General features: G+C 38.5%; 1 protein-coding gene and 1 pseudogene across 2 annotated transcripts; one reads left to right on the forward strand and one right to left on the reverse strand.

The window, feature by feature from the left end:
- Window positions 1–300: 300 nt before the first annotated feature.
- LOC131251035 (uncharacterized) lies at window positions 301–13,501 on the reverse strand. Of its 2 annotated transcripts, none has more exons than XM_058251502.1 (5): window positions 13,171–13,501; window positions 11,666–11,798; window positions 4,131–4,375; window positions 2,044–2,224; window positions 301–894 (listed from the first exon to the last, which is right to left on the reverse strand). In XM_058251502.1, the coding sequence occupies exons 1-5, from the start codon at window positions 13,365–13,367 to the stop codon at window positions 724–726; spliced, it is 927 nt and encodes a 308-aa protein (XP_058107485.1). In that variant the 5' UTR covers window positions 13,368–13,501; the 3' UTR covers window positions 301–723. The 2 variants fall into 2 exon arrangements, with proteins under 2 accessions (XP_058107485.1, XP_058107486.1); XM_058251503.1 differs by having other exon boundaries at window positions 2,044–2,215; window positions 13,171–13,497.
- An 8,036-nt stretch (window positions 13,502–21,537) lies between these two features.
- Window positions 21,538–25,848, forward strand: part of LOC131251037 (small ribosomal subunit protein uS4y-like) — a 33,132-nt pseudogene continuing 28,821 nt past the window's right edge.

A 25,848-nucleotide genomic window follows, 5' to 3' on the forward strand; every position in this document is an offset into this window, starting at 1 on the left:
TTGATTAGAATACACCCAGAATTCCAAGTGGTACATAAATGTGCCATTTCAACTTGCAAAAGGAAAATGGGCATTTGCAATTCAATCAGTTTCGGAGTAAGCAACCATACTCTTGTTAAAATGGGCGCTCCTCAGTTCCTTTGAATTATTGAACTGAAAATCTTTCCTGGCCTCGTCAGATTTGGTATTATCATCAAATAACATATAGCTGGTCTCATGTGGTGTTTGGATCATCTATCTAGTGGGTCGCATTCCGCTCTACAAAATTTGTAATCATATGATGGAAAAAACACTAGCCAATAAACAGAATCACCACTTTTGAGCAAATCTAATTTCAATGTGCAAAAGTTCATTGATCAGACATTTAAGGTCATCAAATGGCATTGCGTTCACATGGTGGCCTACAAAATTAACAGTGCTGATCACCCTAGAGTTATGTGGCGTATAGAGAGGATAGTATAAGGTAGCACAAAAATGCTCACTTTACAACATGGGCCATGCACATCTTCCAGTCGCTCCGTTTCTATTTCTTGCATCTGAAGAAAGAAATGCTTCATTGCAAGAACATTTTTGCTAATATACATCAAATTGCATCTCATCTTCTTCCAATGTACTGCTGACAAGACCCAACTAACTTTTTGCAAGACCCTGCGGGGAGAGGCTATGAAAACAACCTTCTAAGCTGTAGTCACATTATGCTCCCTCTCATCCCTAAACCAATCATTATTTCTCCCTGCTTGTCATTGAAATTAGCTGATCCACAGTAAGAAAGACAAAACCCGCATCTGGAAGCTTGAGACTCGAATAATATTCTTCTTCCTTGAATTCGACCCGTTCCAGCCTTATCCTGTAACTCTCGACGGCTCTATTTGGAGGACCTCTTGCAACAGATGCCTGTAATGTGAAACTACATTAGGAGCTTGTTCACTGTAACAAGACCAGATTGATAACAAAAGTAAGAGGATTACTCCAAGTGTTTTGGATCTAGCATGAGAGAACACAACCATTGATCAAACTTCTGTTTGCCCCAAAATATTTGTACATATCAGAGACATTCTCATGGGGCCCATCTGATGGGAGATACCCTGGAATTCTCCCATCATATGATGTTTCTGATGGGAGATATCCTGAAATTCTCCCATCATATGATGTTTCTAACATTCTACCCAGTATATGTGAACTGTTGGCTGTCCATTTCCTAGGATGGTTATGATCTTTGATAGGGGAGATATGAGGGTGTGGTCCATCCACGATGTGCCCACCAAAAGGAAGCTTCAACGTTACCATTGTTTGGTTGAAGGAATAAATGTCCTTCCTCTTGATGAAGCATCATATTCCTATCGCTTTAGGGTGCCCAAGGTTCTGCAGATGACAGAAAGAAAAGAAAAGAGGAACTAGATGCTCCAAGAGATATTATACAATGCCCAGCCCAAAACTGTGGCATTTCAGTTTTAGCCCAACACTCCATACAGGTGGGCCCCACAATAATGAAATGAAAAAAAAAAAAAAAAAAAAAAAAGAGGAAAAATGAGAAAAACAAAATTTGAAAAAGGATCAAACTTGGGCTTTCGCAGGCGTATTGGGGCATATTGGCTGATTTTTTTCATTTGGGTGGACCGGTTTGGCCCTGTATCACATATCGTATCAGGCTAATACAGATATGATATTGTCATATTGACTGATATGATACTGGTATTCAAAGCTATGACCAGTGCAGGTGATGTCTTAGGGTGGGGTCCCATGGTTAAATTTCCTAAGCCAAAAAATCTGGCCAGTCCATTTATCAGGTGGGCCACACATGTACAATGAAATAGGCAATAGCCAACAGTTTACATTCAAAAGGCATGTGTTGCTCACTTTGTAAGTGGGTCAGCCTGAATTCTAGAATAGGAAATGTTTTTTTATTGATATCCCAGATCTTGCACGTGTTTCATGTTGGGATGCTGAAAAAATGGGCACCTAGAATCAGCAGTCGCCTCCCCTTCTACAAGATAAGAAGGGAAGAATAAAGGAAGGAGAAAAGGTTCAAGAAGGAGCACTGACCCAATGCTGTTTACCCAGATCAAAAAGCCAAAATCTCCATGCTCTTGATTCCTCCCCATCAACATGGATAGATATGTCAGTCCAGTTGTTGTGACGGAACTCCAATCTGTCCAACCCATATCCAAGACCAGCCCCTATGGCTTTGACATATGCCTCCTTCAGGCACCAATACCTACCAACACTAGCCTAGGGTTCAGTAAAAAAAAAAAAAAAACAAAAAAGGTCCTGATTTCTTTGGAGTAAAAAAAAAAAAGGTTCTGATCTTTTATTTTTTTATTTTTCCTTTTATAGTTACATCTTTGGCTCTCCCATTTACATATTTGCTTGTAAGAAATATCAGATACTTTCCCAAAGGAAGAACAAAATCATCATCATCATGTCATAAATCCTTTCACAATTGAATGCATCAAAATTTAAAAATAAACATGTGCAAGAACACACCAATTACAATAAGAAATGTTGAATAGGATTCTGATTACTACACTCCCTATATGTATGCAAGATCCAATTTATCAAGTGGTCAGCACTGTGTATGTGCTGTGGCTAGAAAATCAGGTTGGTTCTGTCATCAGATGAGCCACGTATATATGGTAAGAATGGAAAACGAGTCAACTGGCAATCCAGATTTGATGCCCTCATATGGCACACCTGAGAACCAGACTGGCTTATGGACCACAGCACGCAGTGAGGTAAACCTGATGAAAGGTCTCGATTTCGCACACAAGGAGAGAGTAGGGATTCAAGGTGCTACTCCCACAAGAAGGCTTAACAGGTTTCAGTTATAACTGAGTAGATGCACACTGACGGATGTCCAATGGCAAAGAAGAAACTATGTCAATGGATGGGGCCTGGTCTGCCGGCCAAGACTCTAGGCCCAACATGAGTTACAATTCAAATAAAATGGCATATGAGCTGAGACTTATTGTGCTGCATGAAATATAAAATGCCACACGAGACTGCAAAATAACAAGCACACGCATGTTTGAATAAAAGATCTAGGCTTCATGCTACTGCAATAGAGGGCCCCACAGTTGATTAGAAACACTTGTTGATTACTTAAATAAATAAATAAAAAAACCGGGCACGGTGCCGTTGCATTGGCATATTTGTACGGCTTCAATGGGGCACCCAATCATGATCCCAAATTACCAAGAATTACTAGATCAGGTTATATATATGTTTGATTTTGTGTTTAGACATTAAAATTGCAATCAATTTGGGAGAAATTGGAGAAATTTTGATTTTCCCCCAAATTTCCGCAAATCGTCTCCTCCCCCAAATTCCAAGCTGATTTGGGAGAAAATCATGTTATGCATGATATTCATGCATAACATGAAAAACCATGGATTTCTAATAATTTGATACCGACTTCACATGATTTTATAGCAAAAAAAAAAAAAAAAAAGGAATCTCGAAATGCCCATCAGATTGAAAGCGGCCCCAAATTGACTTGGATCTTGATTCCGAGTCGAAATTTTTGTTTTTGTTTGAAGGGATTCAAGAGGAAGGGTCAAAATTCATGATAGATCTAATTATAAGTTGAGAGGAATCAAGAAAAAGAGATTTAGACTGGATTTTATTTATTATTATTATTTTTTTTCGATTTTTCTGAAGAAAACCCTGGACTTTCCACGTTTCTGTGTGATATCGTCGATATTGAGAACGTTATAAAAGGACCTATTCGCGATATCTGCGATATTATGCGATACCTGCAACACGAAGAATTTCATATACTACCTTGAGGTTTTGTATCGCCAGGTAGGATATATCGGGCGATATTGTCGATAATGAAAACATTGGGCCCAACCAATATTTTCAAGCTCAAGCATGTGCTCGTGCCGGGCTCGGGCCTTGCAATTTAAACATCGAGTTGATCCTGGGTCTAGCTCAGCCCAAATCCGGCCCCTTGTCACCCCTATCCATATGCCATACACATTGTTGCATCAACTCAAATGACTGCATCACTAACGGCATAGATCTCCAATGGTATGGTAGAAATTGTTGAGAACTGAAATTTTGTCATCAATTATAGGAAGTAATGCATAACAGTTCCAAGAAAGCCATATGAGAAAGAAATACACTCATACCTGTAAAACTCAACCAATATTTCATCTGAAGAACCAGCATTGATAATATTCTGCCATTCCAGATTTGTAAGGCATGATGAGAAGTTTTCGATGAACTCGAGAGCTGTTTCTTGCTTGGAGAGGGTATGAGAAACGATATCTAATCCTACAAGGCATAGTGGCTCCGATGCTATGGCCACGTAATCTCCATGATGAGATGAATTGAAGTTGAAATTTGGGAATTCAGAGCTCCCTGTACCACTTTCCTGAAAATAAATAACCAGTAGACCACATCATTTATGAATAGAATTGATATCTAAACTCTTCATGATTGATTTGTCTACCCCCATTTTCCATTTGGAGAGTTGATTTCGTACACCTTTTGTGCAATGAAAACAGGAGATCGCCTTGGTAAGGAGGAGAACTCTTATAGGGTTGAAGGGATTGAAAAGGAGGATGATGGGAAGATACATAGCAATTGGATTGAGGCGGTGTTGAGGGAATTTACAATTCACCGATCTTAGGATAAGGCTATAGGAAGGAATGATTAGTAAAGCCAATGGCAAATTGTTGGGAGAAGGCTATGATGATGATGATGACGACGACTTAGTAAATTTTGTACCATTTAAATTTCCAATGGTAAATTTTGTCCAATAGGGAATATTAGCAGAACGATAAACTTCCTAAGTAGAATGCTTGTAAAATTGAAACTTGAATTTGCAATAGAAAATTGTTGCACATGCATTTATACCATCTCATGAAATTACATAACGGTTCCAGCCTGTTCTTGCTAACAACTTCATTTCTGAATATGGTTCTATATGAAAATCATGCCATGAAAATGTCTCAATTAATTAGGATTAATATTCAAGCATGTATTGGGCTACAATTTATTGGAATTTAAGAAGCCTATATTAGGTAGCTAATGGAAACATAGGACCCACCTGGTGGGGAATACACAATTAGGAATGTGGACTTAGCAGGTATTACAAAGTGAGAAGATTGACTTGGAAAAAATAAAAATAAAAATGCACGCGAAGGCATACTTTGGAATTTGCCTGATGTGTGGTTGACGTAGGGTGGATGCAAGAAGAAGAGGAAAAAAATAAAAACAGAAAATCAGAACATATGAAAATACAATGCCCATTAACTTGGGTAGGCCACTGCTCGAAACCCATATTGATTGGATGGTTGAACCATGAAAATAGTAGCACACAATGCCCACAAATGGACAGTTCATACAATTTCAACAACGGTGCTTTTTTTGTCATTCCGATTAATGGATATTGTAAGCTACTTTTTATTGGTCTGGATCATCCAACTAATATGGGCTTTGGGCAATGGCCTATCCAAGAGCTGTCTATTCTAATATACAGCTCAGATCAATGAGCACAATCGGGTGAAAGTCAATAAAGCCCAATAAGAAAATCATCATCATCATCTAAGTCTTATCCCAACTAACTGGGGTCATATAAAACCAATAAGAAAATACTACCTAAAATTCCTCTAACGACAAAAAAAAGAAGCCTTGGAAGGCTTAATATATGAACATCGAACATGTGGCCCATCGTAAGGGATGTATAACCATATCTTGGGCCCTTGGGACCCATGTCTTCCTCAAATTATTACATGAATGTCATTGCTTGCATCTGTTGCGTTCCAATAAACAATGAAATCTGGTAGACTCGTATATCCCAAGTCAGTCAGCGGAAAGGCATCTCTATCCTTGGAAAATGAGAAAGATGAGCAAAGATAAAAGTCTTCAGGTTTTGGTAGAGCTGTTATATAATCTTTAAGACCACACTTCTTATCCTCATTTCCATTCCTATCTGTTGAACAACATTGTGGAAAGAAGGAAGAGGAACAACTGGTGGATCAAGAGAGATTAAAGGCCCATTTGGATGCACTAATTCAAATGGGGCTTTCAAGCCTGATTTTTTTGGGTTGACTCGGCAAAAACCAAATGGATTCATTTTTGCCTACTTGGCATTTTAGCATCTATTTTGTTGAGCAGGAGATGAGAAGGGGGTTTGCAAAGTGCATCAAAATGCACAACATTAACTGCTGTTTGGATCAAAACAGTGTTTAGGCCTCCAATCTCCCTTTGGAGGGTGCATCCACATGGGCTCCCCTAATGCTTTTGAAGATCATGGTGAAATAGAGGAGAAAAGGTTCTGCAATCCACAAATGGTATATCTTGTAAATTTTTATCATGAGTATGAATATGGTTTTATACAGAGATAATAAAAGAAAAACAAAGTATCAGTGGTTCTGCTTAAGGAGCCCCATCATCACCAAGCATGTTCAACAGGCATACACCTCTAAGTTAGAACTTTCCAGTGTCCAAGCAACATTTTATAGGCATAGTAATAACAAAAACTACAACAAAGACTTCCAAATTAAGATGTAACAAAAGACATGACTTTTTTTAGTCAAACTTGATTACATAATGCATATTGTTGATATATTTTCCCACAAATTTAAAATTTTAATATCAAAATATAAACTTATATTTGTGTCACGTATTCTTGAACTCGGTAATGTGTTCATACACGCACATGCAATAATGTCAATGTCTCAACAAAATTGTTTTTTAAAAAACTAAATGAATAGTATATCAAATTGCATGCACAATATTATTGTTTTTGCAATATAAAAACAATTAGATACTTTGATTGCAATTTGCAAGGTTTGATACTAAACTCAGTTAGATTTGATTAAAAAACAATATCAGTTGGCCATTGACTTGGTTCTTTGACATGATATGTCCTGGTATGAGATGGATCGCTCGAAGTTCCAAGTTCAAGACAAACATTTGAAGGCTGTTTGGAAAAATCCAAACAACTGTTTGGAGCCAAAAAGCCCCATTCACAAAAGGCACCCTAAAATCAGAACAGCATGGAGCAGCAGATGCATGCTCCCCTCTGCATTTTGGGGATGATCCTAACCGGCCCTGCCTCATACTGATGACTTATGGATGCTTGTGGTTTTGAAAGGACATACACAATCAAATGATCTAGTTCAATCCAGTCATCAAGTAAATAAAAATTCATCACAAGAATAGATGGAAGTAAATGCACCACATAAGAGCATGTGAGTAGAGAGGAAAAACAACTCATTATAATCTTCACACTCATGAAAAGTACTTGAGAAAAAAAAAATCAGAAAATTAGCAATCACTTTTAAATTTTAGAACTATTCTTTATAGACCCTAATAAAACACCTTGAAATCCCTGTAAAATTTTTAGTCAAGATTTCCAGCCTTTAAATTTCTCTGAAATCAATCTATGAATTCAAAATAGGATATTGTGCTGCAACAGCTGTATCGACAAAGATTCAGCCCAAAAAAAAAAAAAAAAAATCTATTGTAAAAGCCTAAAAACAGCAGTTGGATCTAGATTATCAGCCCCCAAATCACCAAAAAACAGCAAAATAATCTTCAAGAGACGCAATTGTAATTCAAGAAATCCAGCCCCAACAATCAGCAGCAATCAATCCCAAAATCAGCATGATGAACGCATCGCTTGCTTGATCCTATGCAAATAATGGTACTACATCTGTACATAATGTTGACTTATGGGCCTATCATGATCTCAAATGGGGACTTTCCCATTCTAAGATTTACTTAGTTGTTGTAGGAAAACTAAGTTTGGGGCAAAGCCAGTCCAGAGAAATTTGCTCCCCTCTGAGATGATCCAAAAAAAATAAATATATAATAATAAAATTGACAGAAATATCCACCAAGGGTGTGGGTGGGACAAGAAAAGAGGTGTATATATGCCGATGTTTTGCATATACTCTTGGGAAACTTAGCACTGATGAGCTATGAGACATTCTATCCTGCAATGAATGCGGGGCCAATAGTATTACTCTATGGAGGCCAAAGTTTTGTATCCCATTAAGTGCCTGCCTAACTCTATAACTACCAGCTTGAATATGATCTTTTCCCATATAGATTCTATTACATGAGCATGAACCTTTTTTTTTTTAAAACACATGCACTCACACCCCACAAACACACCCACACACTCACACCACAGTGGATTTTCACCACAATGGGTACTTGAACCCATGACCTCGTGTTGAAACCCTTGTGAGTCTACCACCGAGGCACGAGCATGAACCCTTGAATAGATAGATATCACGTGTAATGAATTCGGATTTTAGATATCAATTGTTCACACATCTATCAAACACCTAGCTAAACCTTCAATGCCATGAAACCCACAGCCTCCATGACAACTGTTTCCAATAAGATGCCTGACTCAAAATACCCACTGTTTTATTTTGACTTATTGCTCCTTCTGATTGACAAACTGAGAGCAAATCAAAATGCTCCTCAGCATCTGCTGAATTATGTAGAAATTTACAATGACTTGCTCCCCTTGGAGCTAAACCCAAGATGTCCTACTACAAACCGAGTTGCACCAATGTGCCCAACTAGGATCAACAGTCTTTGGAAAACCACATTAGGTACCGTAACTGTTTCTATCTGATACCATACTCGGATGATTAAGATAACTAGTCCAAATTTGAGGATGGACTGTACCCTCCTTGCAATCAAGCAAAAGATTGTTGGGGAAATCCTCTTCTTCCTTTCCTCAATGTTGAAAGATAGATAAATAATTGTGGCATTCCACAATAATTGTAACAAATTATTTCAATTTCGAGTAACCACTGTGGTGTGAGTGCATGTAAAAAAAATCAAATTCAAACTCTAAGGCCAATTTACTCCTTGCAATCAAGCCTAACTATTCTATAATTTCAAATTCAAAATTTAAGTTCAAAATTAAAATGTAAGGATAACAATTTATTATAAATCTTAAGTGGAGTTACTAGGCCGACCTTGTTGACCCGAATGATTAGGCCCACCAATTGACCCATGGATTAGGCCCAATCTATTGATCTGAATAGTTTGACCCACTAGTTGACTCATGGACCCTAACATTCCCCATCCCTTGAGCAAAAACCTTGCCCCCAAGGTTGGCATTGGGAAATTGCTGCAGAAGACAATCTTAGTTGATCCATGAATCATCTGTTTTTTCCTCTTTGAAAATGGATTTGGTCTCCCCACCTGCCTCTAGCAAAAACAATGTTTATGTTTTGCATTGATGCCACAGTGCAAACTTTTCATTACGATTATAACACAGACCTTTTTCGCTCCTACTTTTATTTTAGGCCAATTAAGGTCCCTCACGGGAGGTCCACCCTCTGAAATGATGATCGCAGAAGGTGGTGGGGGGTTGCACTTGTCTCAAAGGGTTTGAAATTGTGGCATAATTTTTTGTAATCGGTCTTCCTGCATGCGAGCTAAACCCACCGTGGCCGACATCATGGTTGGACGGAAAATCTTAATGTCCGAATGAATCTCCTCCTTAAGCCTGCGATAAAACACCCAACCAATGCTTGCTCAGGCCATCCTTCCATGAGATTTGCCAACTTCTCGAATTGCATTTGATACTCGCAAATGGTCCTTGTTTGGCGCAACTTTGACAAATCCTCATCAATGTCTTTGTAATCCAATGGTTCAAATTGCACAAATAGAGCCTTGACAAACATGAGCCATTTCATTGTGGGATTGATGTGTTCATACCACTAGAGTCAATGGTTTGCTTCAACTTCCAAGTGAAAAAATGCAATGATCATCTTATCTTCTTCTAGTGTGCCCTGAAATTTGAAGAATTGTTCCATACGATGCACCTATTTCAATTGATTTGACCTGTCAAATTTTAAAAAATCAATTCGAGCCTATCACCCTCAAACTGATCCTCCATTGCTGAAGTTGTTGCCTTTTGAAGGCTCGGACTCTTCATGGTCTTTGCCGTTGTGGCGGGTTTGATTTCGAAAAATCTCCTTCTAGATTAGGAGAGCTTCCATTGATTCTTTGAGTTCTCGCAAGGCAGATTTCATTTCTTCCATCTTCTGCTTGGGCATACCCAAACCTAGCTTTGATACCAATTGATACAACCATACTAGGATGATTAAGATAACTAGTCCAAATTTGAGGATGGACTGACCCTCCTTGCAATAAAGCAAAAGATTGTTGGGGAAATTCTCTTCTTCTTTTCTTTAATGTTTCCACAATAATTGTAATCAATTATTTCAATTTTATATTCAAATTCAAACTCTTTAGGATAATTTACTCCCTTGATTCAAGACTGATTCATTACCTACAATTAGGGCCAACTATTCCATTGATTGGTGGACTATTATTTCGAATTCAAAATTCAAGTTCGAAATTTAAATTTAAACATAACAATTTATTTTAAATATTAAGTGGAGATACTAGTACAACTTTGTTGACCCGAATGGTTTGGCCTACCAGTTGACCCATGGATTAGGCCTACTTTACTGATCCAAATGGTTTGGCCCACTAGTTGACCCATGGACCCTAACAACATCCCTATGAATAAACCGAAGACCAGTAAGCAAAGAATGCACAATTGTGTTACAAGGTCAAACATTGCTTTGCGGTTGTCTTCACTTCCACAAACTTTTTGGCTATGCAATGCATCGATACCAACATTTCAAGCGTCCATTTTCACCACGAAGACTTGTTTTAAGTCCAAAAGTGCGAGAGCGGGGGCCTTTATCATATGGTTCTCAATGACATTGAAGCTTTTGCATGTTCATTTGGTTCATCCAATATTAACGGTTAGGATAATAGTGCCAAACTTCTAGATAAATCAGAGGTAAATTTTTGCAAAGTCAACTTTCTGGCTGTAATGTGTCAATACCGACATCACAAGCATTCATTTTCACCTCGAAGATTTGGTCAAAGTCCATAAGTGCAAGAGTGGGGGCCTTTACTGTCTTCTTCTCAACGACATTGAAGCTTTTCTCCGTTGCTTTGACTCATCCAATATTAAAAAGCATGATAATAGTGCCAAACTTCCATATAAATCTTATGTAAAACTTTGCTATTTATGACAAGAACAACCCTATGTGACAGTTCATGGCATGGGCTACTTCATTACCCTGATCTTCTCCTGATCAATTTTGATCCCTCAACAAAAACAATATAAACTAAAAACACAACATCATCCACAAAGAACGAACACTTTTTTCAAATTAGCATACAGTGAACTTCTTCCATGGTACTACATTAGATATTTCCACTAACAATTAAGGTAAAGAGAAGAATCAGGGTTAAAACAAGAATATCTTTGAAACAAACAACTAAATTCATGTTGTTTGGTAATTGACTCAATAAGAACTTGACACACAAATCGCAAGAATTAATAAAAACAACCAAACCATGGAAGGTTATTGCAGTAGAGAAGGATAAACAACTTATCAGAAATTGAAATCTTTGCACCAATGACAAGAACTTAAAGAAAACAAAGTAGTCCCTTTAACATCTTAGATCAATCCTTTGATAGACCATGTAGACATGCCCTAGAAGAATCAATCTAATATATCCAAAAATAGCATTAACACTATCTAAAAAGAATATCATAAACAAGATCCAAAACCAAAGTCAACCAATTCTTGAAATCTTGATAATATCTTATGAATGTGAACTAACAAGCAAGATATTGCAACCAAACTCATACCAAATATGGTTTCCCTTCGATAGTCCTCTTTATGACTATTTCATCAAATGGAATTCCCAACACTTGGTGGATGAGCACGTATTGAAGCAAGCGGCTGACGAGAGCTCGTTTCCTATCTTTGAACTTTATAAACCTAGAAGCACAAGCTTGAATTTATGAATCAAACCTTACATGGCTAGTGAGAGATTCTTCGACATCCAATCTAGTAGAGGGGGTGGGGGGGAAAGAACTACAAAGCTGCATTTGGCTTGAGATCATTTGGGGAAAAATGGACTACAGAGCAGCATTTGGCTTGAGATTATTTCCACAGTGGAGAAAAATAATTTACGAATTTTGGAATTTCTGATCAAAGTAAAAATTACAAAATGGGGCTTTGTTTGGTTGTGTTGGAAAGAAACAACTCTTTTCTATTGATCAACAAAAGTATTGTTGGCATTGTTTGAAAGCGTGAATAGGTGGTAATTGGTGCATTTGGGAGGAGGATATTTGATGTGAATTGGAATCCAATTCACAACAAATACACCAAAAGGCACTTTTTTGAAACCACAACAAAACCCATGTGATTTCGTTTCACATGGATTCCGATCATCATCAATCCGCAAGTCGCGATCATGTCTCTCACTCTCTCTTTACCAAATACAGGCTGCCAAACACAATTTGGTTATTCTGATTACCACATTACCAGATTTCATTGGATTTCAATTACAAGCTGCCAAATACAACTATTGATTTCAATTCACATGGATTCCAGGAAATTGCCAATGCCTAGCAAATACAAGTAACCAAACGACCCCTGATCTTTTAAAATTCTACTAAGAGTAGAAACCCCAAAAATCGCGAATTATGCAGCCTAAAGAAGAGGACCAGTTTAGTAGCATCTGGAGCTCCAGCCATGGTATTATGGTTTGTACATATGACTCGTCCAAATCGACTCACATTTGACAATGCCGGGTCCAGTTTGATACCACCAGCCACTCCCCCAAATCAAACCCGACTTGTCAAGCTGGGACACGACTCAGGGCCAAACGAGTCGATCCAAGTAACCGAATCTTTTAATCAGAACCGTTCATCTGGTGGGCTCCACCATGGATGGCCCACTGCACAAAGAATTGACCAATCAAACAAATCCCAAAACGGCTGACTAACGGACTACTTATCAGCATTAGCCGTCCCGTCCGTTTCACCGGCCATGGCTAGCCCACCAGACCATCCGATCGGTGGAGTCTTCACACCATGGTGGAATCCATCTTGGTGATCAGAACCACTTAACTGGCAGGATCCACCGTAGATGGAAAGCAGGAGAAAAAATTACACCGATTGGATGATCCTGGACATCCAATCTATGGATCCTTTCGCACCACGCGCCATCCATGGAGCGGCGCACTGGATGAACTGTTCTGATCATGGACAGAAGGGCCCAAGAGCAATAAAGGACCCTGTAGACTACAATTTCAGATAGTCTAGCAAGCAGAAAGAGAGAGAGAGAGAGAGAGAGAGAGAGAGACCTGGTGATGCTGGAGTGTTCGTGGAGAGGGAGGAGAGAGATGATGGATGAGAATTCATCAGGACCCGGGTCCCACAGAGAGATATCCACCATCCATCTCCTGACGCCCTTCTCCATTTCCCTCCCCGAACGGTGTCGGATCGATCGGGTCGCACGTTTATGTTGAAGATCCGTTATAGGATCCTCCGCCAGAGGCATTTCAATCTCGACTCGACAGGAGGTCTTGAACGCTATACTCGGGCTTTGATTTCTGATAAGTGGGCCCTTAGATCTGTAATCCAGACCATTGCCCCGCTAGATGTCTCTGTAGATGGACGATGGCCAAAACAATTCCAAATTGGGAAATCTAGTCCGCCAATATCGGGCCTCTTTTCAATTGAACGGCGAGAACAGATATTTATCTCTTTTCAACCGCTTATATGTATGGTATAAATCAGAAATGTAAAATTTTAATATCCAAGAGAGATTGAAAGTGGTCCATCCAAAGCGAGGCCCATCGTATCAAAGGTCTGGATTACTGAAACATGGTAAGCACTTGTCAGAAGGCTCGAAACCAAAAACCCGAGTATAGTGTTCAATGCCTGGGCTCGAGGACCCATTATACCTCAGTCGGCATCTAGGCACACAGGTGGCGCAACCTCCACTGCCAAATCGGTGATGAAAAAGCTCTGTAGGCTCCACCATGATGTATGTGTTTATCCGTACTATTCATCCAATTTTCCCGCTCATTTTGTATCATGACCCAATAGATAGGCAGATCCAAAGGTTAAGTGTACCACACGATTGGAAAAAGTCTGAATTGAATGCTTACATTTGAAAACTTCCCTGGACCAGCCCTATGTTTGTTTACCATCCAATCCGTCCATGAGGCCAACATGAACGGAAAACACCAACATCATCTTATTGGACGCGGTTTGGCTGGTGAAGATGCCGTGGGTTGCCCCTAGTCAGTGCTCCATCATAATATATCAATTTTATCCACACCGGCCATCCATTTTTTAAAATCATTTTATAGCTTGATAAAAAAAATGAGGTAAATCTAAATCTTTAGTCGATCATTACGACAGGAAAGAGTAGCGATTCAATGTCTACAAATGAAAACCCCGTAAGGCCTGTTGTAATGTTTATTTGACATCCAACTTATTGATTAGGTCATACGGACAAAGATGAATGGAAAAATCAAATATAAGTTTGATCCAAACTTTTGTGGCTCAAGAAGTTTTTAATGGTGGATGTTCAATTGATATTGTTTTTTTAATTATATATAATGTGATATGGTTCACTTGAGACTTGGGTCTACCTAATGTTTTAAATATTGATAATATCAGCTGATTGTGAACACCTCCCCCCTATACACGGGCACTAGCATAACGGTGCCCTCGCTTTGTTGGCTTTTATATTGATTTTGTTACTGTGGTCGATGTCTGTTATTGATTCGGGTGTAAAAATGTATTTGAATCGGACTCATCACTAGCCAAATGAATTATAAAATCTACGGCTGGTTAGGAACCGTAGAATCGCTCAAGAGTTGAGAAATCTCATGATTTCCCATCTCAAGTGACTCCCACGATTGGTTTGCGGCCGTATATTTCGAGTAAGGGATTCGATGACAGAAAAGGAAGGGTTTAAGCATCCTTTTCCACCCGCACAATACGCGGCCTCTACTTTACAAGATTTGTAATTTTTTAGGATTTAATCAAATTTCGACATTTTATATTTGGTCGTGCTTCGTATTACCCAGGTGGGCTAGGCAGACAAAAAAAAGAAAAAGTTATCTAGCCTTGTATCATAGAGCCAAGTGGCCTTGGGTATGTAAATAAAGTAAAATATACTGAATGGGATAAAATGCTAACTAGCCTTACTTCATAGGATTTAAGGTCCTGACCAGGCAAATAAAGTGAAGAATGAAAGATGGAGAATAATATAGAATAAAATGTAGAAGTAATTAATGCAATTAAAATGTGTGGAGTGAAATGCAAATTAAATAGAAATGAACAAATTCTTAGTTTTTTTTGACTCATTTGATGACCATTTTTATCTCTTGTGTTGGGCAGCATGTCGGCACGTTGAAAATCTTTAAGGTACTTTAGGTAGCACCTCTAGGCAAACTTTAACCCTCAAACCCTCTCTGTATTTTTTATCTCTCCTTTTACTCTTTATCACTCTCTATTTCTCTCTGTCTACTTAAGTTCTCTGCCTTAGCTTCTCTGGTCTAGCTTCTCTACTCTGTGTGACCCGGTGCCTTATATAGGCACTGGCTCGTGTTGCTAACGACCCATGCATGGGGTTACGTTGTGGGCGCCCGCACTAACTTGTGGGCCCACCTCTGGCACGTTCAAATGTTTATATATATATATATAAACGTATATATAGAAAAAGTAATTATTACTTTTTGTCATTTTCTTCTAAATGTTCAAATACTCATATCTTCTTTATTACTTGTTCATTTTTGGTAATCTTTATCATGTTGGAAAGATAATCAGATAAATTTTCTAACAAGACTAGAATCACTTCAATCGGACCTCGTTTGGTATTTCGAAAATACGTCTATTCAATATATGAAATCAGTTGTTCGCAATTTGACCAATGATATACTTTGATGATATTAGGATCATTAGAAACGTTGTCTGATAAGCTTTTCATTGCAACTGAAATCATTTCAATCAGATCCCGTTTGACTAGTTTAAAGCACGACCAAAGTTTTTCTGATTTTAGTCAATCGGCAATGCATGGTTTTGATAAACGGGCCGGATCTTCCTCATATGACTCAGATTGAAGGAAACTTAAATTTATTAGGAAGATTATTTAACCACCTTTCCAATGAATTATAAATCATCCTAATCAGTCAGGATTTGCTTCCAATAATACCATGACCATTTTATATATCAGGACGGCTGTATTTTTCCTTGATTTTGAAGATATGGCCTCTTAACCTCAACACAACGCTATCCAGAAGGACTAAATGATATAGAAAGTGATTCATGGGTAGAGAGTATTCATTTTATCTATTTTTGCATGTCAGTTGTGTTATATAGTGAGTTTTATGGATTTTGGAGTTTGGACGCTCGACTTTGATCGAATCGCTACTGAATTTGGTGTTAGATGATTAGGTCTGTTGGTTGTTTTCGGAATGTGCCGAGTATGCTTCCAATTTGATCCGTTTGGAGTCAAGTTGAAGCTCAAAGAATGACGTGTCCTTGTTTTATGTGGGGTGTATACAGATGCCCTTCTTTGGTAGAGGTTGTGGGCAACCGAATACCAAAGCAAGTAGACACCCCACCTTCCCTATTAGATGTAAACATGGTACAACCTATTCCCACTGAAGTGTCATTATCGAAAGACTCGTCTGGTTAAGGAGTAATTTAGGTGTCTCTTGAGGGTTGAGGAAAATGTTGTGATTTGTCCCTATGCATTTTGTGGTTTTACAGGGCATCAAATCACAACATTTTCACGTTGTGATTGACACTTTGCATCGATAGTTGTTTGTAAGTATGAATTTTTGAGTGGTTAGTGCCCTTGCGCTTTTTGCAGCCTTACGGGGATCCACAAACATGTTTGATTTTGAAAAGTAGTTCTCGATGCTGTGCAATCCCCTAGGACCACATATAAGATTAGTTATTGTAATGGGCAGTTGCCTGTGCTTTTTGCGGCTTTATAGATCTCCCACATTACAATATACTAGGCTGATAAGTGTCCCGGACTAGAGTCATCTTGAGTTATTTTTTCGTTATTCGATTCTTTGAGTTTGACACTATGATTATAATAGCCTTTTCCTATGACTTAAAGTATGATTACGCTAACTTGGATATATTCAATTTGCATTCTGAGACGATCGAAGTGAGACTGAAAGTTTAGTCAGGTCGTCCCATGTTCCACCATGATTTAAGAGAAAACTGAAGATTCAGATAAAACTAAAATCAATTATTGTTGTTGCGTTGGTACCCACCGGAAAGTATGAAGGACTTTTGGTGCCTCGGATGCCTTGGATACCATGCGCGTTGTGTTTTTTATTTCCTTTTTTGAAAGATTTTTGTTCAGGCCATTTATTTTGAAAAGATCCACTTGATCTCGCGGGGAGGCGTCGCCGGGCGGTTTTTATTTTGGCCTTTAAAAAAAATAAAATAAGTCTGACCGATCACTTCCATTGGGGATTTCAACAATCCTAACCGAAGTTAGCTCTTATTGAAGCACGTTCTCTGCTTAGTTTCCAACTCCAAGTGTGTTGCATTTGACACCACAACCTTACAACTCAGGTTAGTGTATTGTTGAGGGAGCTTCGATTCCTATAAAGAAAGATAGAGAGCTTAATAGAACAATCGAAGAGTTTGGTGCTAAGGGAGCGAGACTAACCTAAATAGCAAGCAAAGGTTGTTGTCGGGCCAGGTGTTTTGAAGAAGCGACCATAACTTGATGATGCAACCTGTAAGACTTTTTAAATTATTTTTTTTATCAATGCATGTAAATAAAGAAAATGATAAAAATGGAAAACTCTCTCTCTCTCTCTCTCTCTCTCTCTCTCTCTCTTTAATGGCCAGACTTGTCTTATGAGCATGGTTTATGTTTTGGTGTTTTGGATGACAGGGATCAGACACTTGACTTTTCCATTGTTCATCCTATATGAGCCCTGGGTTGATTCTTGAAGATTTTTTAAAAGTATCCTTAGGAGTACGCAGTGGGAATCTATGTCTCTTGGCTTGGGCTACGCTTGATAATTCTTGAAACATTGCAGTCTTCACGTCTTTGACTTCAGATACGAATTTGTTGCCGTGACTGAAGTGCCTTGTTGTTGTTTTTTTTTTTTTTTTTTGGTTCCTACCCATAATGCTCTTGCAAGTTTTTGTTACGTCTGGCTTAGTCCGTCATTTTTGCCTGTGGCGCCCTTTCATATTTTCATCACATTTTGGGTATTTGCTCTTACCTGTCCCTTGACAGCTGTGCCTTTTTGCCCTTAGTGCCCTTATAGGTTTTCACTAGGTCCCCTGTGTATCCGCTGTTTTTACTCGATATGCCCTTGTGGGTTTTCACCTCGTCCATTTTTCTTAGACACACTCTTTTTCTTTTTCTTTTCTTTTCTTTTCCTTTTTTTTTTTTGTTTTTGTTTTTTATCTGAAAACTTTCTTGCTATTGGCTGATGATGATTTCTAGGGCAACAAGAGGCTTCGGAATGCCTTATAAGATAGTTTTTTTTTTTTTTTCTTGAAAACAGGGGGTTAGGTTGATGGGTGTGTACCCTCGCTTTTCTATTTGGGTCTTCATTCCCCCCCGTTTTTTTTTTTGGATTTTGGAAAATTTGAATAGTCATATGTACATACATCTTTTTTTGTGTCCTATTTTGTTGTTAAGGGTAATCGGGTAGGGAATTGTAAGATTCGATCTTAGGAAACCAATCCTTAGCTTGCTCGTTATCCATAGTGTATTTTGATGTGATCGGCGTTGATGGGCTTAGCTAGATCTTCTCCCCCATGTTAGTGAGGTGGAGTGCACCTCCAGGAAGTACTTCTTGTACAACGAACGGGCCTTCCTAGGTGGGTTTAAATTTTCCCATTGGGTCAGGCAGATGAGGAGGTAGAATCTTCTTCATTATCACGTCTCCTATTCTGAATGTTCCTGTATGGACCCGCTTGTTATAAGCTCGTGCAATCCTTCTTTGATAGGCTTGGGAATGACAAGCTCGCACGCGCTTTTCGTCTGTCAGGTGTAGTTGATCATAGTGATCTTGTAACCACTCTCCCTCTTCCACTTCACTTTCTAACAGAATACGTAATGAGGGAATTCCGACTTCAACCGGTAGAAAAACCTCCATTTTATATGTGAGTTCGCATGGAGTGGTGCTCGTTGCTGTGCGTATGGATTTTCAGTAAGCCCAGAGTGCGTATGGGAGCATTTCTAACCAGTCGTGATATGTTTTGACCATTTTTTTGAGGATACAAATGAGTGTTGTGTTAGCTGCCTCTACCCCTCCATTTATTTGCGGCCGATAGGGGCCGGATCGATGCCTTTTGACTTTAAATTACTCAAGAAAGTTGTCCACCTTTCCATTCACAAAGGTGTCCCTTTGTTTGTGATGATGGCATATGGGATTCCATATCAGTTGATGATGTTGTTCTTTAGGAACTGTACCACGTGAGAGGTGGTGATGGTGGTAAAAGATGCCGCTTCCACCCGCTTGGTGAAATAGTCGATTGCTTCTAGGATATATTTGTTCCCGTTGGATGCTTTGAAATTGATTTGGTTGATGATATCGATGCCCCACATTGAAAATGCCTAGGTTGTGGTCAGGTTATATAACTCGGAAGCAGGCACATTGATCCGATTCATACGTTCTTGGCATTTAAAACACGTTTTGACATGTTGGCAACAGTCGGTGTCCATAGTTAGCTAGCAGTATACTAATTGTAGGATTTTCTTGGCCATCATGTGTCCATTCATGTGTGGGCCACAGATTCCATTGTGGACCTCAGATATGATTTTCGTAGCTTTTGCATCGTCCACACATTACAATAAGACCTTGTTGAAGGATCGTTTGTATAAGATGCCATTGTTAATAGTAAAATGTGTGGCTAATCGTTGGATCGTACGATGGTCCGTTGGCATGGCGCTTTCTGTGTATACCCGATCTTCTAGGTGTTTCTTGATATCGGTATACCAAGGGTGCTTGTTAGGTGGCATTTCGGCTTGTTCGATCTGCGGGCAAAATGCTGGATCTTCTTGTAGTTCAACTGTAAAATCCCAATATGTGGCTCGCTTAGAATGTCTAACATAGGTACTAATGTGGCCAGGGCATCAACAAATTAGTTCTTGGCACGTGGCATGTATGTAAAAGTGATTTTGTGAAATTCGTCGATGAGATTCTCGAGATTGGAATGGAATCAGCTTTTCGTCCTTCGTCTTCTAGTCACAATTCGTTTGATTGATGATGAGCTGAGAGTCACCAAAGGCCCTTAGCCTTTTCACCTTAGCCTTTTCACCCCCAGAATGATTACTTCTTTTAAGCCTGGTACACAGGCCTTGTAGTTGGCTATATTGTTCGTGCACCCGAAGGATAGCCTTCTTGAAACATGGATGGGATGTCATCTGGAGAGTAGAGGATTGCCCCTATTCCACTTCCTTTGGCGTTAACTACACCGTCGAAATATAAGGTCCATTCATCTGCCTTTGGTCCTTCTTCTCCCTTAAGGAATAGGATATCCTCATCAGGGAAGAAGGTTTTCGGTGGCTGATAGTCAGGCGGGGAGTGTGCTACAAGATGGTCGACCAAAGCTTGCCTCTTGATTGCTTTCTGAGTGACATAGGTGATGTCAAACTCAAAAAGTAACAATTGCCATTTTGCGATTCTTCCAATTAGAGCCGGTTTCTCGAACAAGTACTTCAGTGGATCCATTCGTGCGAGTAGGGGGATTGGATAAGCGATCATGTATTGGCGAAAGTGTTGGGTGGCCCAAACGAGGGCGAGGCATGTCTTTTCGATTAACGAGTATCGAGACTCATAATCAGTGAATCGACAACTAAGATAGTGGATCACTAGCTCCTTTCTTCCTGTTTCGTCGTGTGACGTTTGCAGTGACTGAGATATAGAGTAACAGGGGCCATCCGGGATCTGGTGGGACTAGCATTGGCGAGTCTAACAAATATTTCTTGTTTCTGTCAAAGGCTTATTGACAATCTTCATTCTATTCTTATGGCGTGTTTTTACGGAGCAGCTTGAATATGGGCTTGCATATGGGTGTAAGCTGGGCAATGAAGCGACTGATATACTGGACTCTCCCCAAGAATCCCTGAATTTCATTCTCATTTTTTGGAGGTGACATCTTCAGAATTGCTTTTGTCAATGATTCGTTGACTTGGATGCCATCTTCACCGATGATGAAACTGACCAACTTGCCATTGGTTGCCCCGAAGACACATTTTTATAGATTGAGGCAGAGCTTAAACTTTTCCAATCGGTCGAAGAGTTTTTCGAGGTCCTTGAAATGCCCTTCGACGCTTTGAGACTTAACAATCATATCATTCACATAGACTTCCAGTTCCTTGTTCATCATGTCATGGAATAGTGCTGTCATGGCTCGCTGGTGCGTTTCTCTGGCATTTTTCAACCCAAATGGCATGACTCGGTAGCAAAAGGTTCCCCACGGTGTGATGAATGTCTTTTCACGGTCTTTTGCGGCCATTTTGAGTTAATATTAGACAGAGAAACCGTCCATGAAAGAAGATTTTGTAACCTACCGTATTGTTAACCATAGTATCGATGTGGGGCAGTGGGAAGTCGTCCTTTGGATTGACTTTATTGAGGTCGTGGAAGTTGATGCACATCCGAACTTTGCTGTCTTTCTTGGGAACAGGAACAGGAACCATGTTGGCCAGTCATTCTTTCTTATTCACCTCCATCCTCTCTCCATCTTTCCATTAGAGGAGCAGCGGCGACAGAGAAGGAGAAGGGATGGTCCATGTCAACTTCTACAGGAACTATGGGAAGACCTTTAAGAAGCCGAGGCAGCCATATGAGAAGGAGCGGCTGGATGTGGAACTGAAGCTGGTGGGGGAGTATGGGCTGTGGTGCAAGCGTGAGCTGTGGCGCATCCAATACGCTCTGAGGCTCATCCGGAACGCGGCACGGGAGCTCCTCACCCTTGACGAGAAGAACCCGCGGTAGATCTTCGAGGGCGAGGCGCTGCGGCGGCGCATGAATCGGTACGGTTTGTTCGATGAGAGCCAGAACAAGCTCGATTACGTGCTTGCCCTGACCGTTGAGAACTTCCTCGAGCGCAAGTTATAGACGCTTGTCTTCAAGTCGAGCATGGCCAAGTCCATCCATCACATCCGTGTCCTCATTCGGCAGAGGCACATTAGGGTTGGTAGACAGGTGGTTAATATACCATCCTTTATGGTCTGGGTGGACTCCCAGAAGCATATTGACTTCTCTCACTACAAAAAAGAGGGTTTTTACCGACGAAACTTTTAGCGACGAAATATTTTTTCATCGCTAAAAGTTATTTTTAGCGACGAAAGTTATTTTCGTCGGTGAAAGCTTACTTTTAGCGATGAATTTTTTTTTCATCACTGAAAATCACTTTTAGCGACGAAAATATTTGTCACTAAAGGACGATTTGAATTTTTGCACCTTTAGCGATGAAATTTTTGTTGTTAAAGGATGTTTTGAATTTAGCCACATTTAGTTTCGTCGCTAAAGGTTGTTTTGAATTTTTGAAAAGTTTCCTTTTAGTGACGAAATTAATTTCGTAGCTAAAGGTGTCTTTTAGCGACGAAAATATTCGTCGCTAAAGAGTGGTTTGAATTTTGCACCTTCACCAACGAAATGTTTCGTCGCTAAAGGGTCTTTTGATAAAAATCACCTTTAGTGACGAACATTTTCGTTGCTAAAGGTTGTTTTGAATTTTTGAAAAGTTTCCTTTTAGCGACGAAATTAATTTCATAGCTAAAGGTGTATTTTAGCGACGAAAATATTCATCACCAAAGGGTGATTTGAATTTTAACTAAAAGAAACCTTTAGCGACGAAAATTTCCGTCACTAAAGGGTGTTTTGAATTTTTGAAAAGTTCCCTTTTAGCGACGAAATTAATTGCGTAGTTAAAGGTGTCTTTTAGCTACGAAAATATTCGTCACAAAAGGGTGATTTGAATTTTTTGCACTTTTAGCGACGAAAATTTTCGTCGCTAAAGGATGTTTTGAATTTTAACTAAAAGCCACCTTTAGCGACGAAAAGTTTCGTCGCTAAAGGGTGTTTTGAATTTTTGAAAAGTTTCTTTTTAACGACGAAATTAAATTCATAGCTAAAGGTGTCTTTTAGAGATGAAAATATTCGTCGCCAAAGGGTGATTTGAATTTTAACTAAAAGCCACCTTTAGCGATGAAAATTTTCGTCGCTAAAGGGTGTTTTGAATTTTTGAAAAGTTTCCTTTTAGTGACGAAAATTTTCGTCGCTAAAAGGTGTTTTGAATTTTTGAAAAGTTTCCTTTTAGTGACGAAATTAATTGCATAGCTAAAAGGTGTCTTTTAGCGACGAAAATATTCATCGCAAAAGGGTGATTTGAATTTTTGCACCTTTAGCGACGAAAAGTGTCATCGCTAAAGGATGTTTTGAATTTTAACTAAAAGCCACCTTTAGCGGCGAAAAGTTTCGTCGAGAAAGGGTGTTTTGAATTTTTGAAAAGTTTCCTTCTAGCGATGAAATTATTTTCATAGCTAAAGGTGTCTTTTAGCGAAAAACATATTCGTCGCTAAAGAGTGATTTGAATTTTATTTTGAAATTTAACTAAAAGCCACCTTTAGCGACGAACATTTTTGTCGCTAAAGGATGTAAACACTTTTTGAAAAAATGTAGCTGGGACTTTTAGCTACAAATTATTTCGTTGCTAAAGGCTTTAAACACTTTTTGAAAAATTACTTTTAGCTACGAAAGGTTTCGTAGAAAAAAACGTGAATGGGACTTTTAGCTACAAAAAGTTTCGTCGCTAAAAGCGGCAAGCAATTTTTCAAAAAAAATCGAAAGGTTTACTTTTAGCTACGAAAAGTTTCGTAGCTAAAAAACATGGATGAGACTTTTAGCTATGAAAAGTTTCGTCTCTAAAGGCATTAAACAATTTTTCAACCAATTCAAAAGGTTTACTTTTAGCTACGAAAATCTTTGTCGCTAAAAGCTGTTTTGAGGTGATGAAAATATTCGTCGCTAAAAGCTATTTTGAATTTTTGACGTATGAAAGTTTCATTCTGTGTTGGAAATATTGGCGATAAGACTAATTTTCGTTGATAAAAGTTTTTTCCTTATCTTTTTCCCGACGGCTAAAAACCGTTGGTAATAATGTAAAAATGTTCTAATTTCTAAAACTGTGTGTGTGTGTGTGTGTGTGTGTGTGTGTGTGTGTGTAGTTTTTATATCATATGAATGGAAATTTTTTTATATATATAATTAAAAGGTAATATTTAAATGATTTGTAATATCACATGAAAAAGAATATTGAAAAGTTTAGAAATTTTAAATATGTTTAAGAAAAATTTTGAGAACAAAATAATGCTTTTGAAGAAAAAAATCGGCATTTCGAATTTTTTGAAAAAAAATTAAAATATGAGAAAATTTTTGAGATTTTGAAAATAGAAATTCAAAATTTGTATTTTAAATATTTTTGAAATATATTTATAATAAAAATGATATTTAGTTAAAAGAGTAAAAAAAATATACATTTTGAAAACAAAAATTTAAATTTATTTGTGAAAAATAAAATTACTAAATTATTAGGCACATCTACTAATTGAACCTTTAATCATTTTTGGACAATCTAATCAGTTCAAATTGAAGAGTAAATAACTTCAGATGTTTAAATCAAATTTCACTGAAATTGTTGATCAATCTTGTATGCCCAATATCTTTCTCATATGTAGCTTGATTGAGGCGAGTAACTAGTCAAATTGAGAGTATTGATCAGTAAAATAGAGTGAATGGACCAGACATGTAAAATTGGCCAAATATTCTGGTTAAAATTGTGACCCAACTTACTGACCTCGTGATAATGTAAGAATTGATGTTAGTAAGTTTTGTGGGCCCCATCATGATGTCTGTCGAACATCAACACCGTGGATTTGATGTGTCCCTTTTAGGTTATGAGATATCTCAAAAATCATCGGTAAATGAAACTCAAGTGGGCCATACCATCTAAAACTAATTGAAGACATCCTAAAAAATATAAAAGCACTTGGTGGGGCCCACATGAGTTTTAGATGCGGTTGAAACTTGGTCAGACCCCTCATCCAAGTGGGACACACATAATGAGTGGGTTGGATATGTGAATCACATTTAGGCAGGTCCAATATAGCCCAATATATGATTATGATCAATGTTTTAAGGAAACCCTTCTCCACTACATTTAGGTGAATTACTTGTTACCCTTACCAAAGTAAACTCTGTGGGGTCCACCGTTATTTTATCTACTCTATTCATCCATGTTAACAGATAATTTGAGGTTTAAAGAACGAAAAGGAAGCATATCCAAAGCTCAAGTGGACCACACCACATGAAATAGTGTGATTGAACCTCTACCATTTAAAATTTCTTGGAGGCCATAGAAGTTTTGGATCAAGTTGATGTTTGTGTTTTCTATTCATTCATATATTTTTGATATTATGAACAACCTTTATCCATTTTTGGACAATCTGATCAGTCCAGATTGGGGAGTAAATAACTTCAGATGTTTAAATCAAAATTCACTCAAATTGTTGATCAATCTTGTTTGCCCTATGCAGTATGATCGAGGTGAGTAACTAGTCAAATTGAGGGTAATGATCAGTAGAATAGAGTGAATGGACCAGACATGTAAAAAACATGTGAGGCCATGGAGCATCGTCCGGATTTCGTGAAAGCTTTTCTCATTAAGTTTCTTAGCTGGGAACTTAGTTGGCCTTTATAATGTTTGTTAGAAATCCACTCCGTCATTTCATTTTGTAAGCTTATTTTAGGCATTCGACCAAAACTCAGGTAGGCATGAGAGAGAGAGAGAGAAGTGATGAAAGAAATTTTTACCGTGGAAACTTTCCCGAGCTCTACCTTGATGTTTATATGACATCTAAAACTGTTTATAAGGCCGGGATGAACTGAAACACAAAACTTATCATGATACAAAACTTTTGTGGCCATAAGAATGTTTTAATGGTGTTTGCTCAATCCTCTTTA

The sequence above is a fragment of the Magnolia sinica genome, chromosome 7 (assembly GCF_029962835.1).
Source record: "Magnolia sinica isolate HGM2019 chromosome 7, MsV1, whole genome shotgun sequence".
NCBI lineage: Eukaryota > Viridiplantae > Streptophyta > Magnoliopsida > Magnoliales > Magnoliaceae > Magnolia > Magnolia sinica.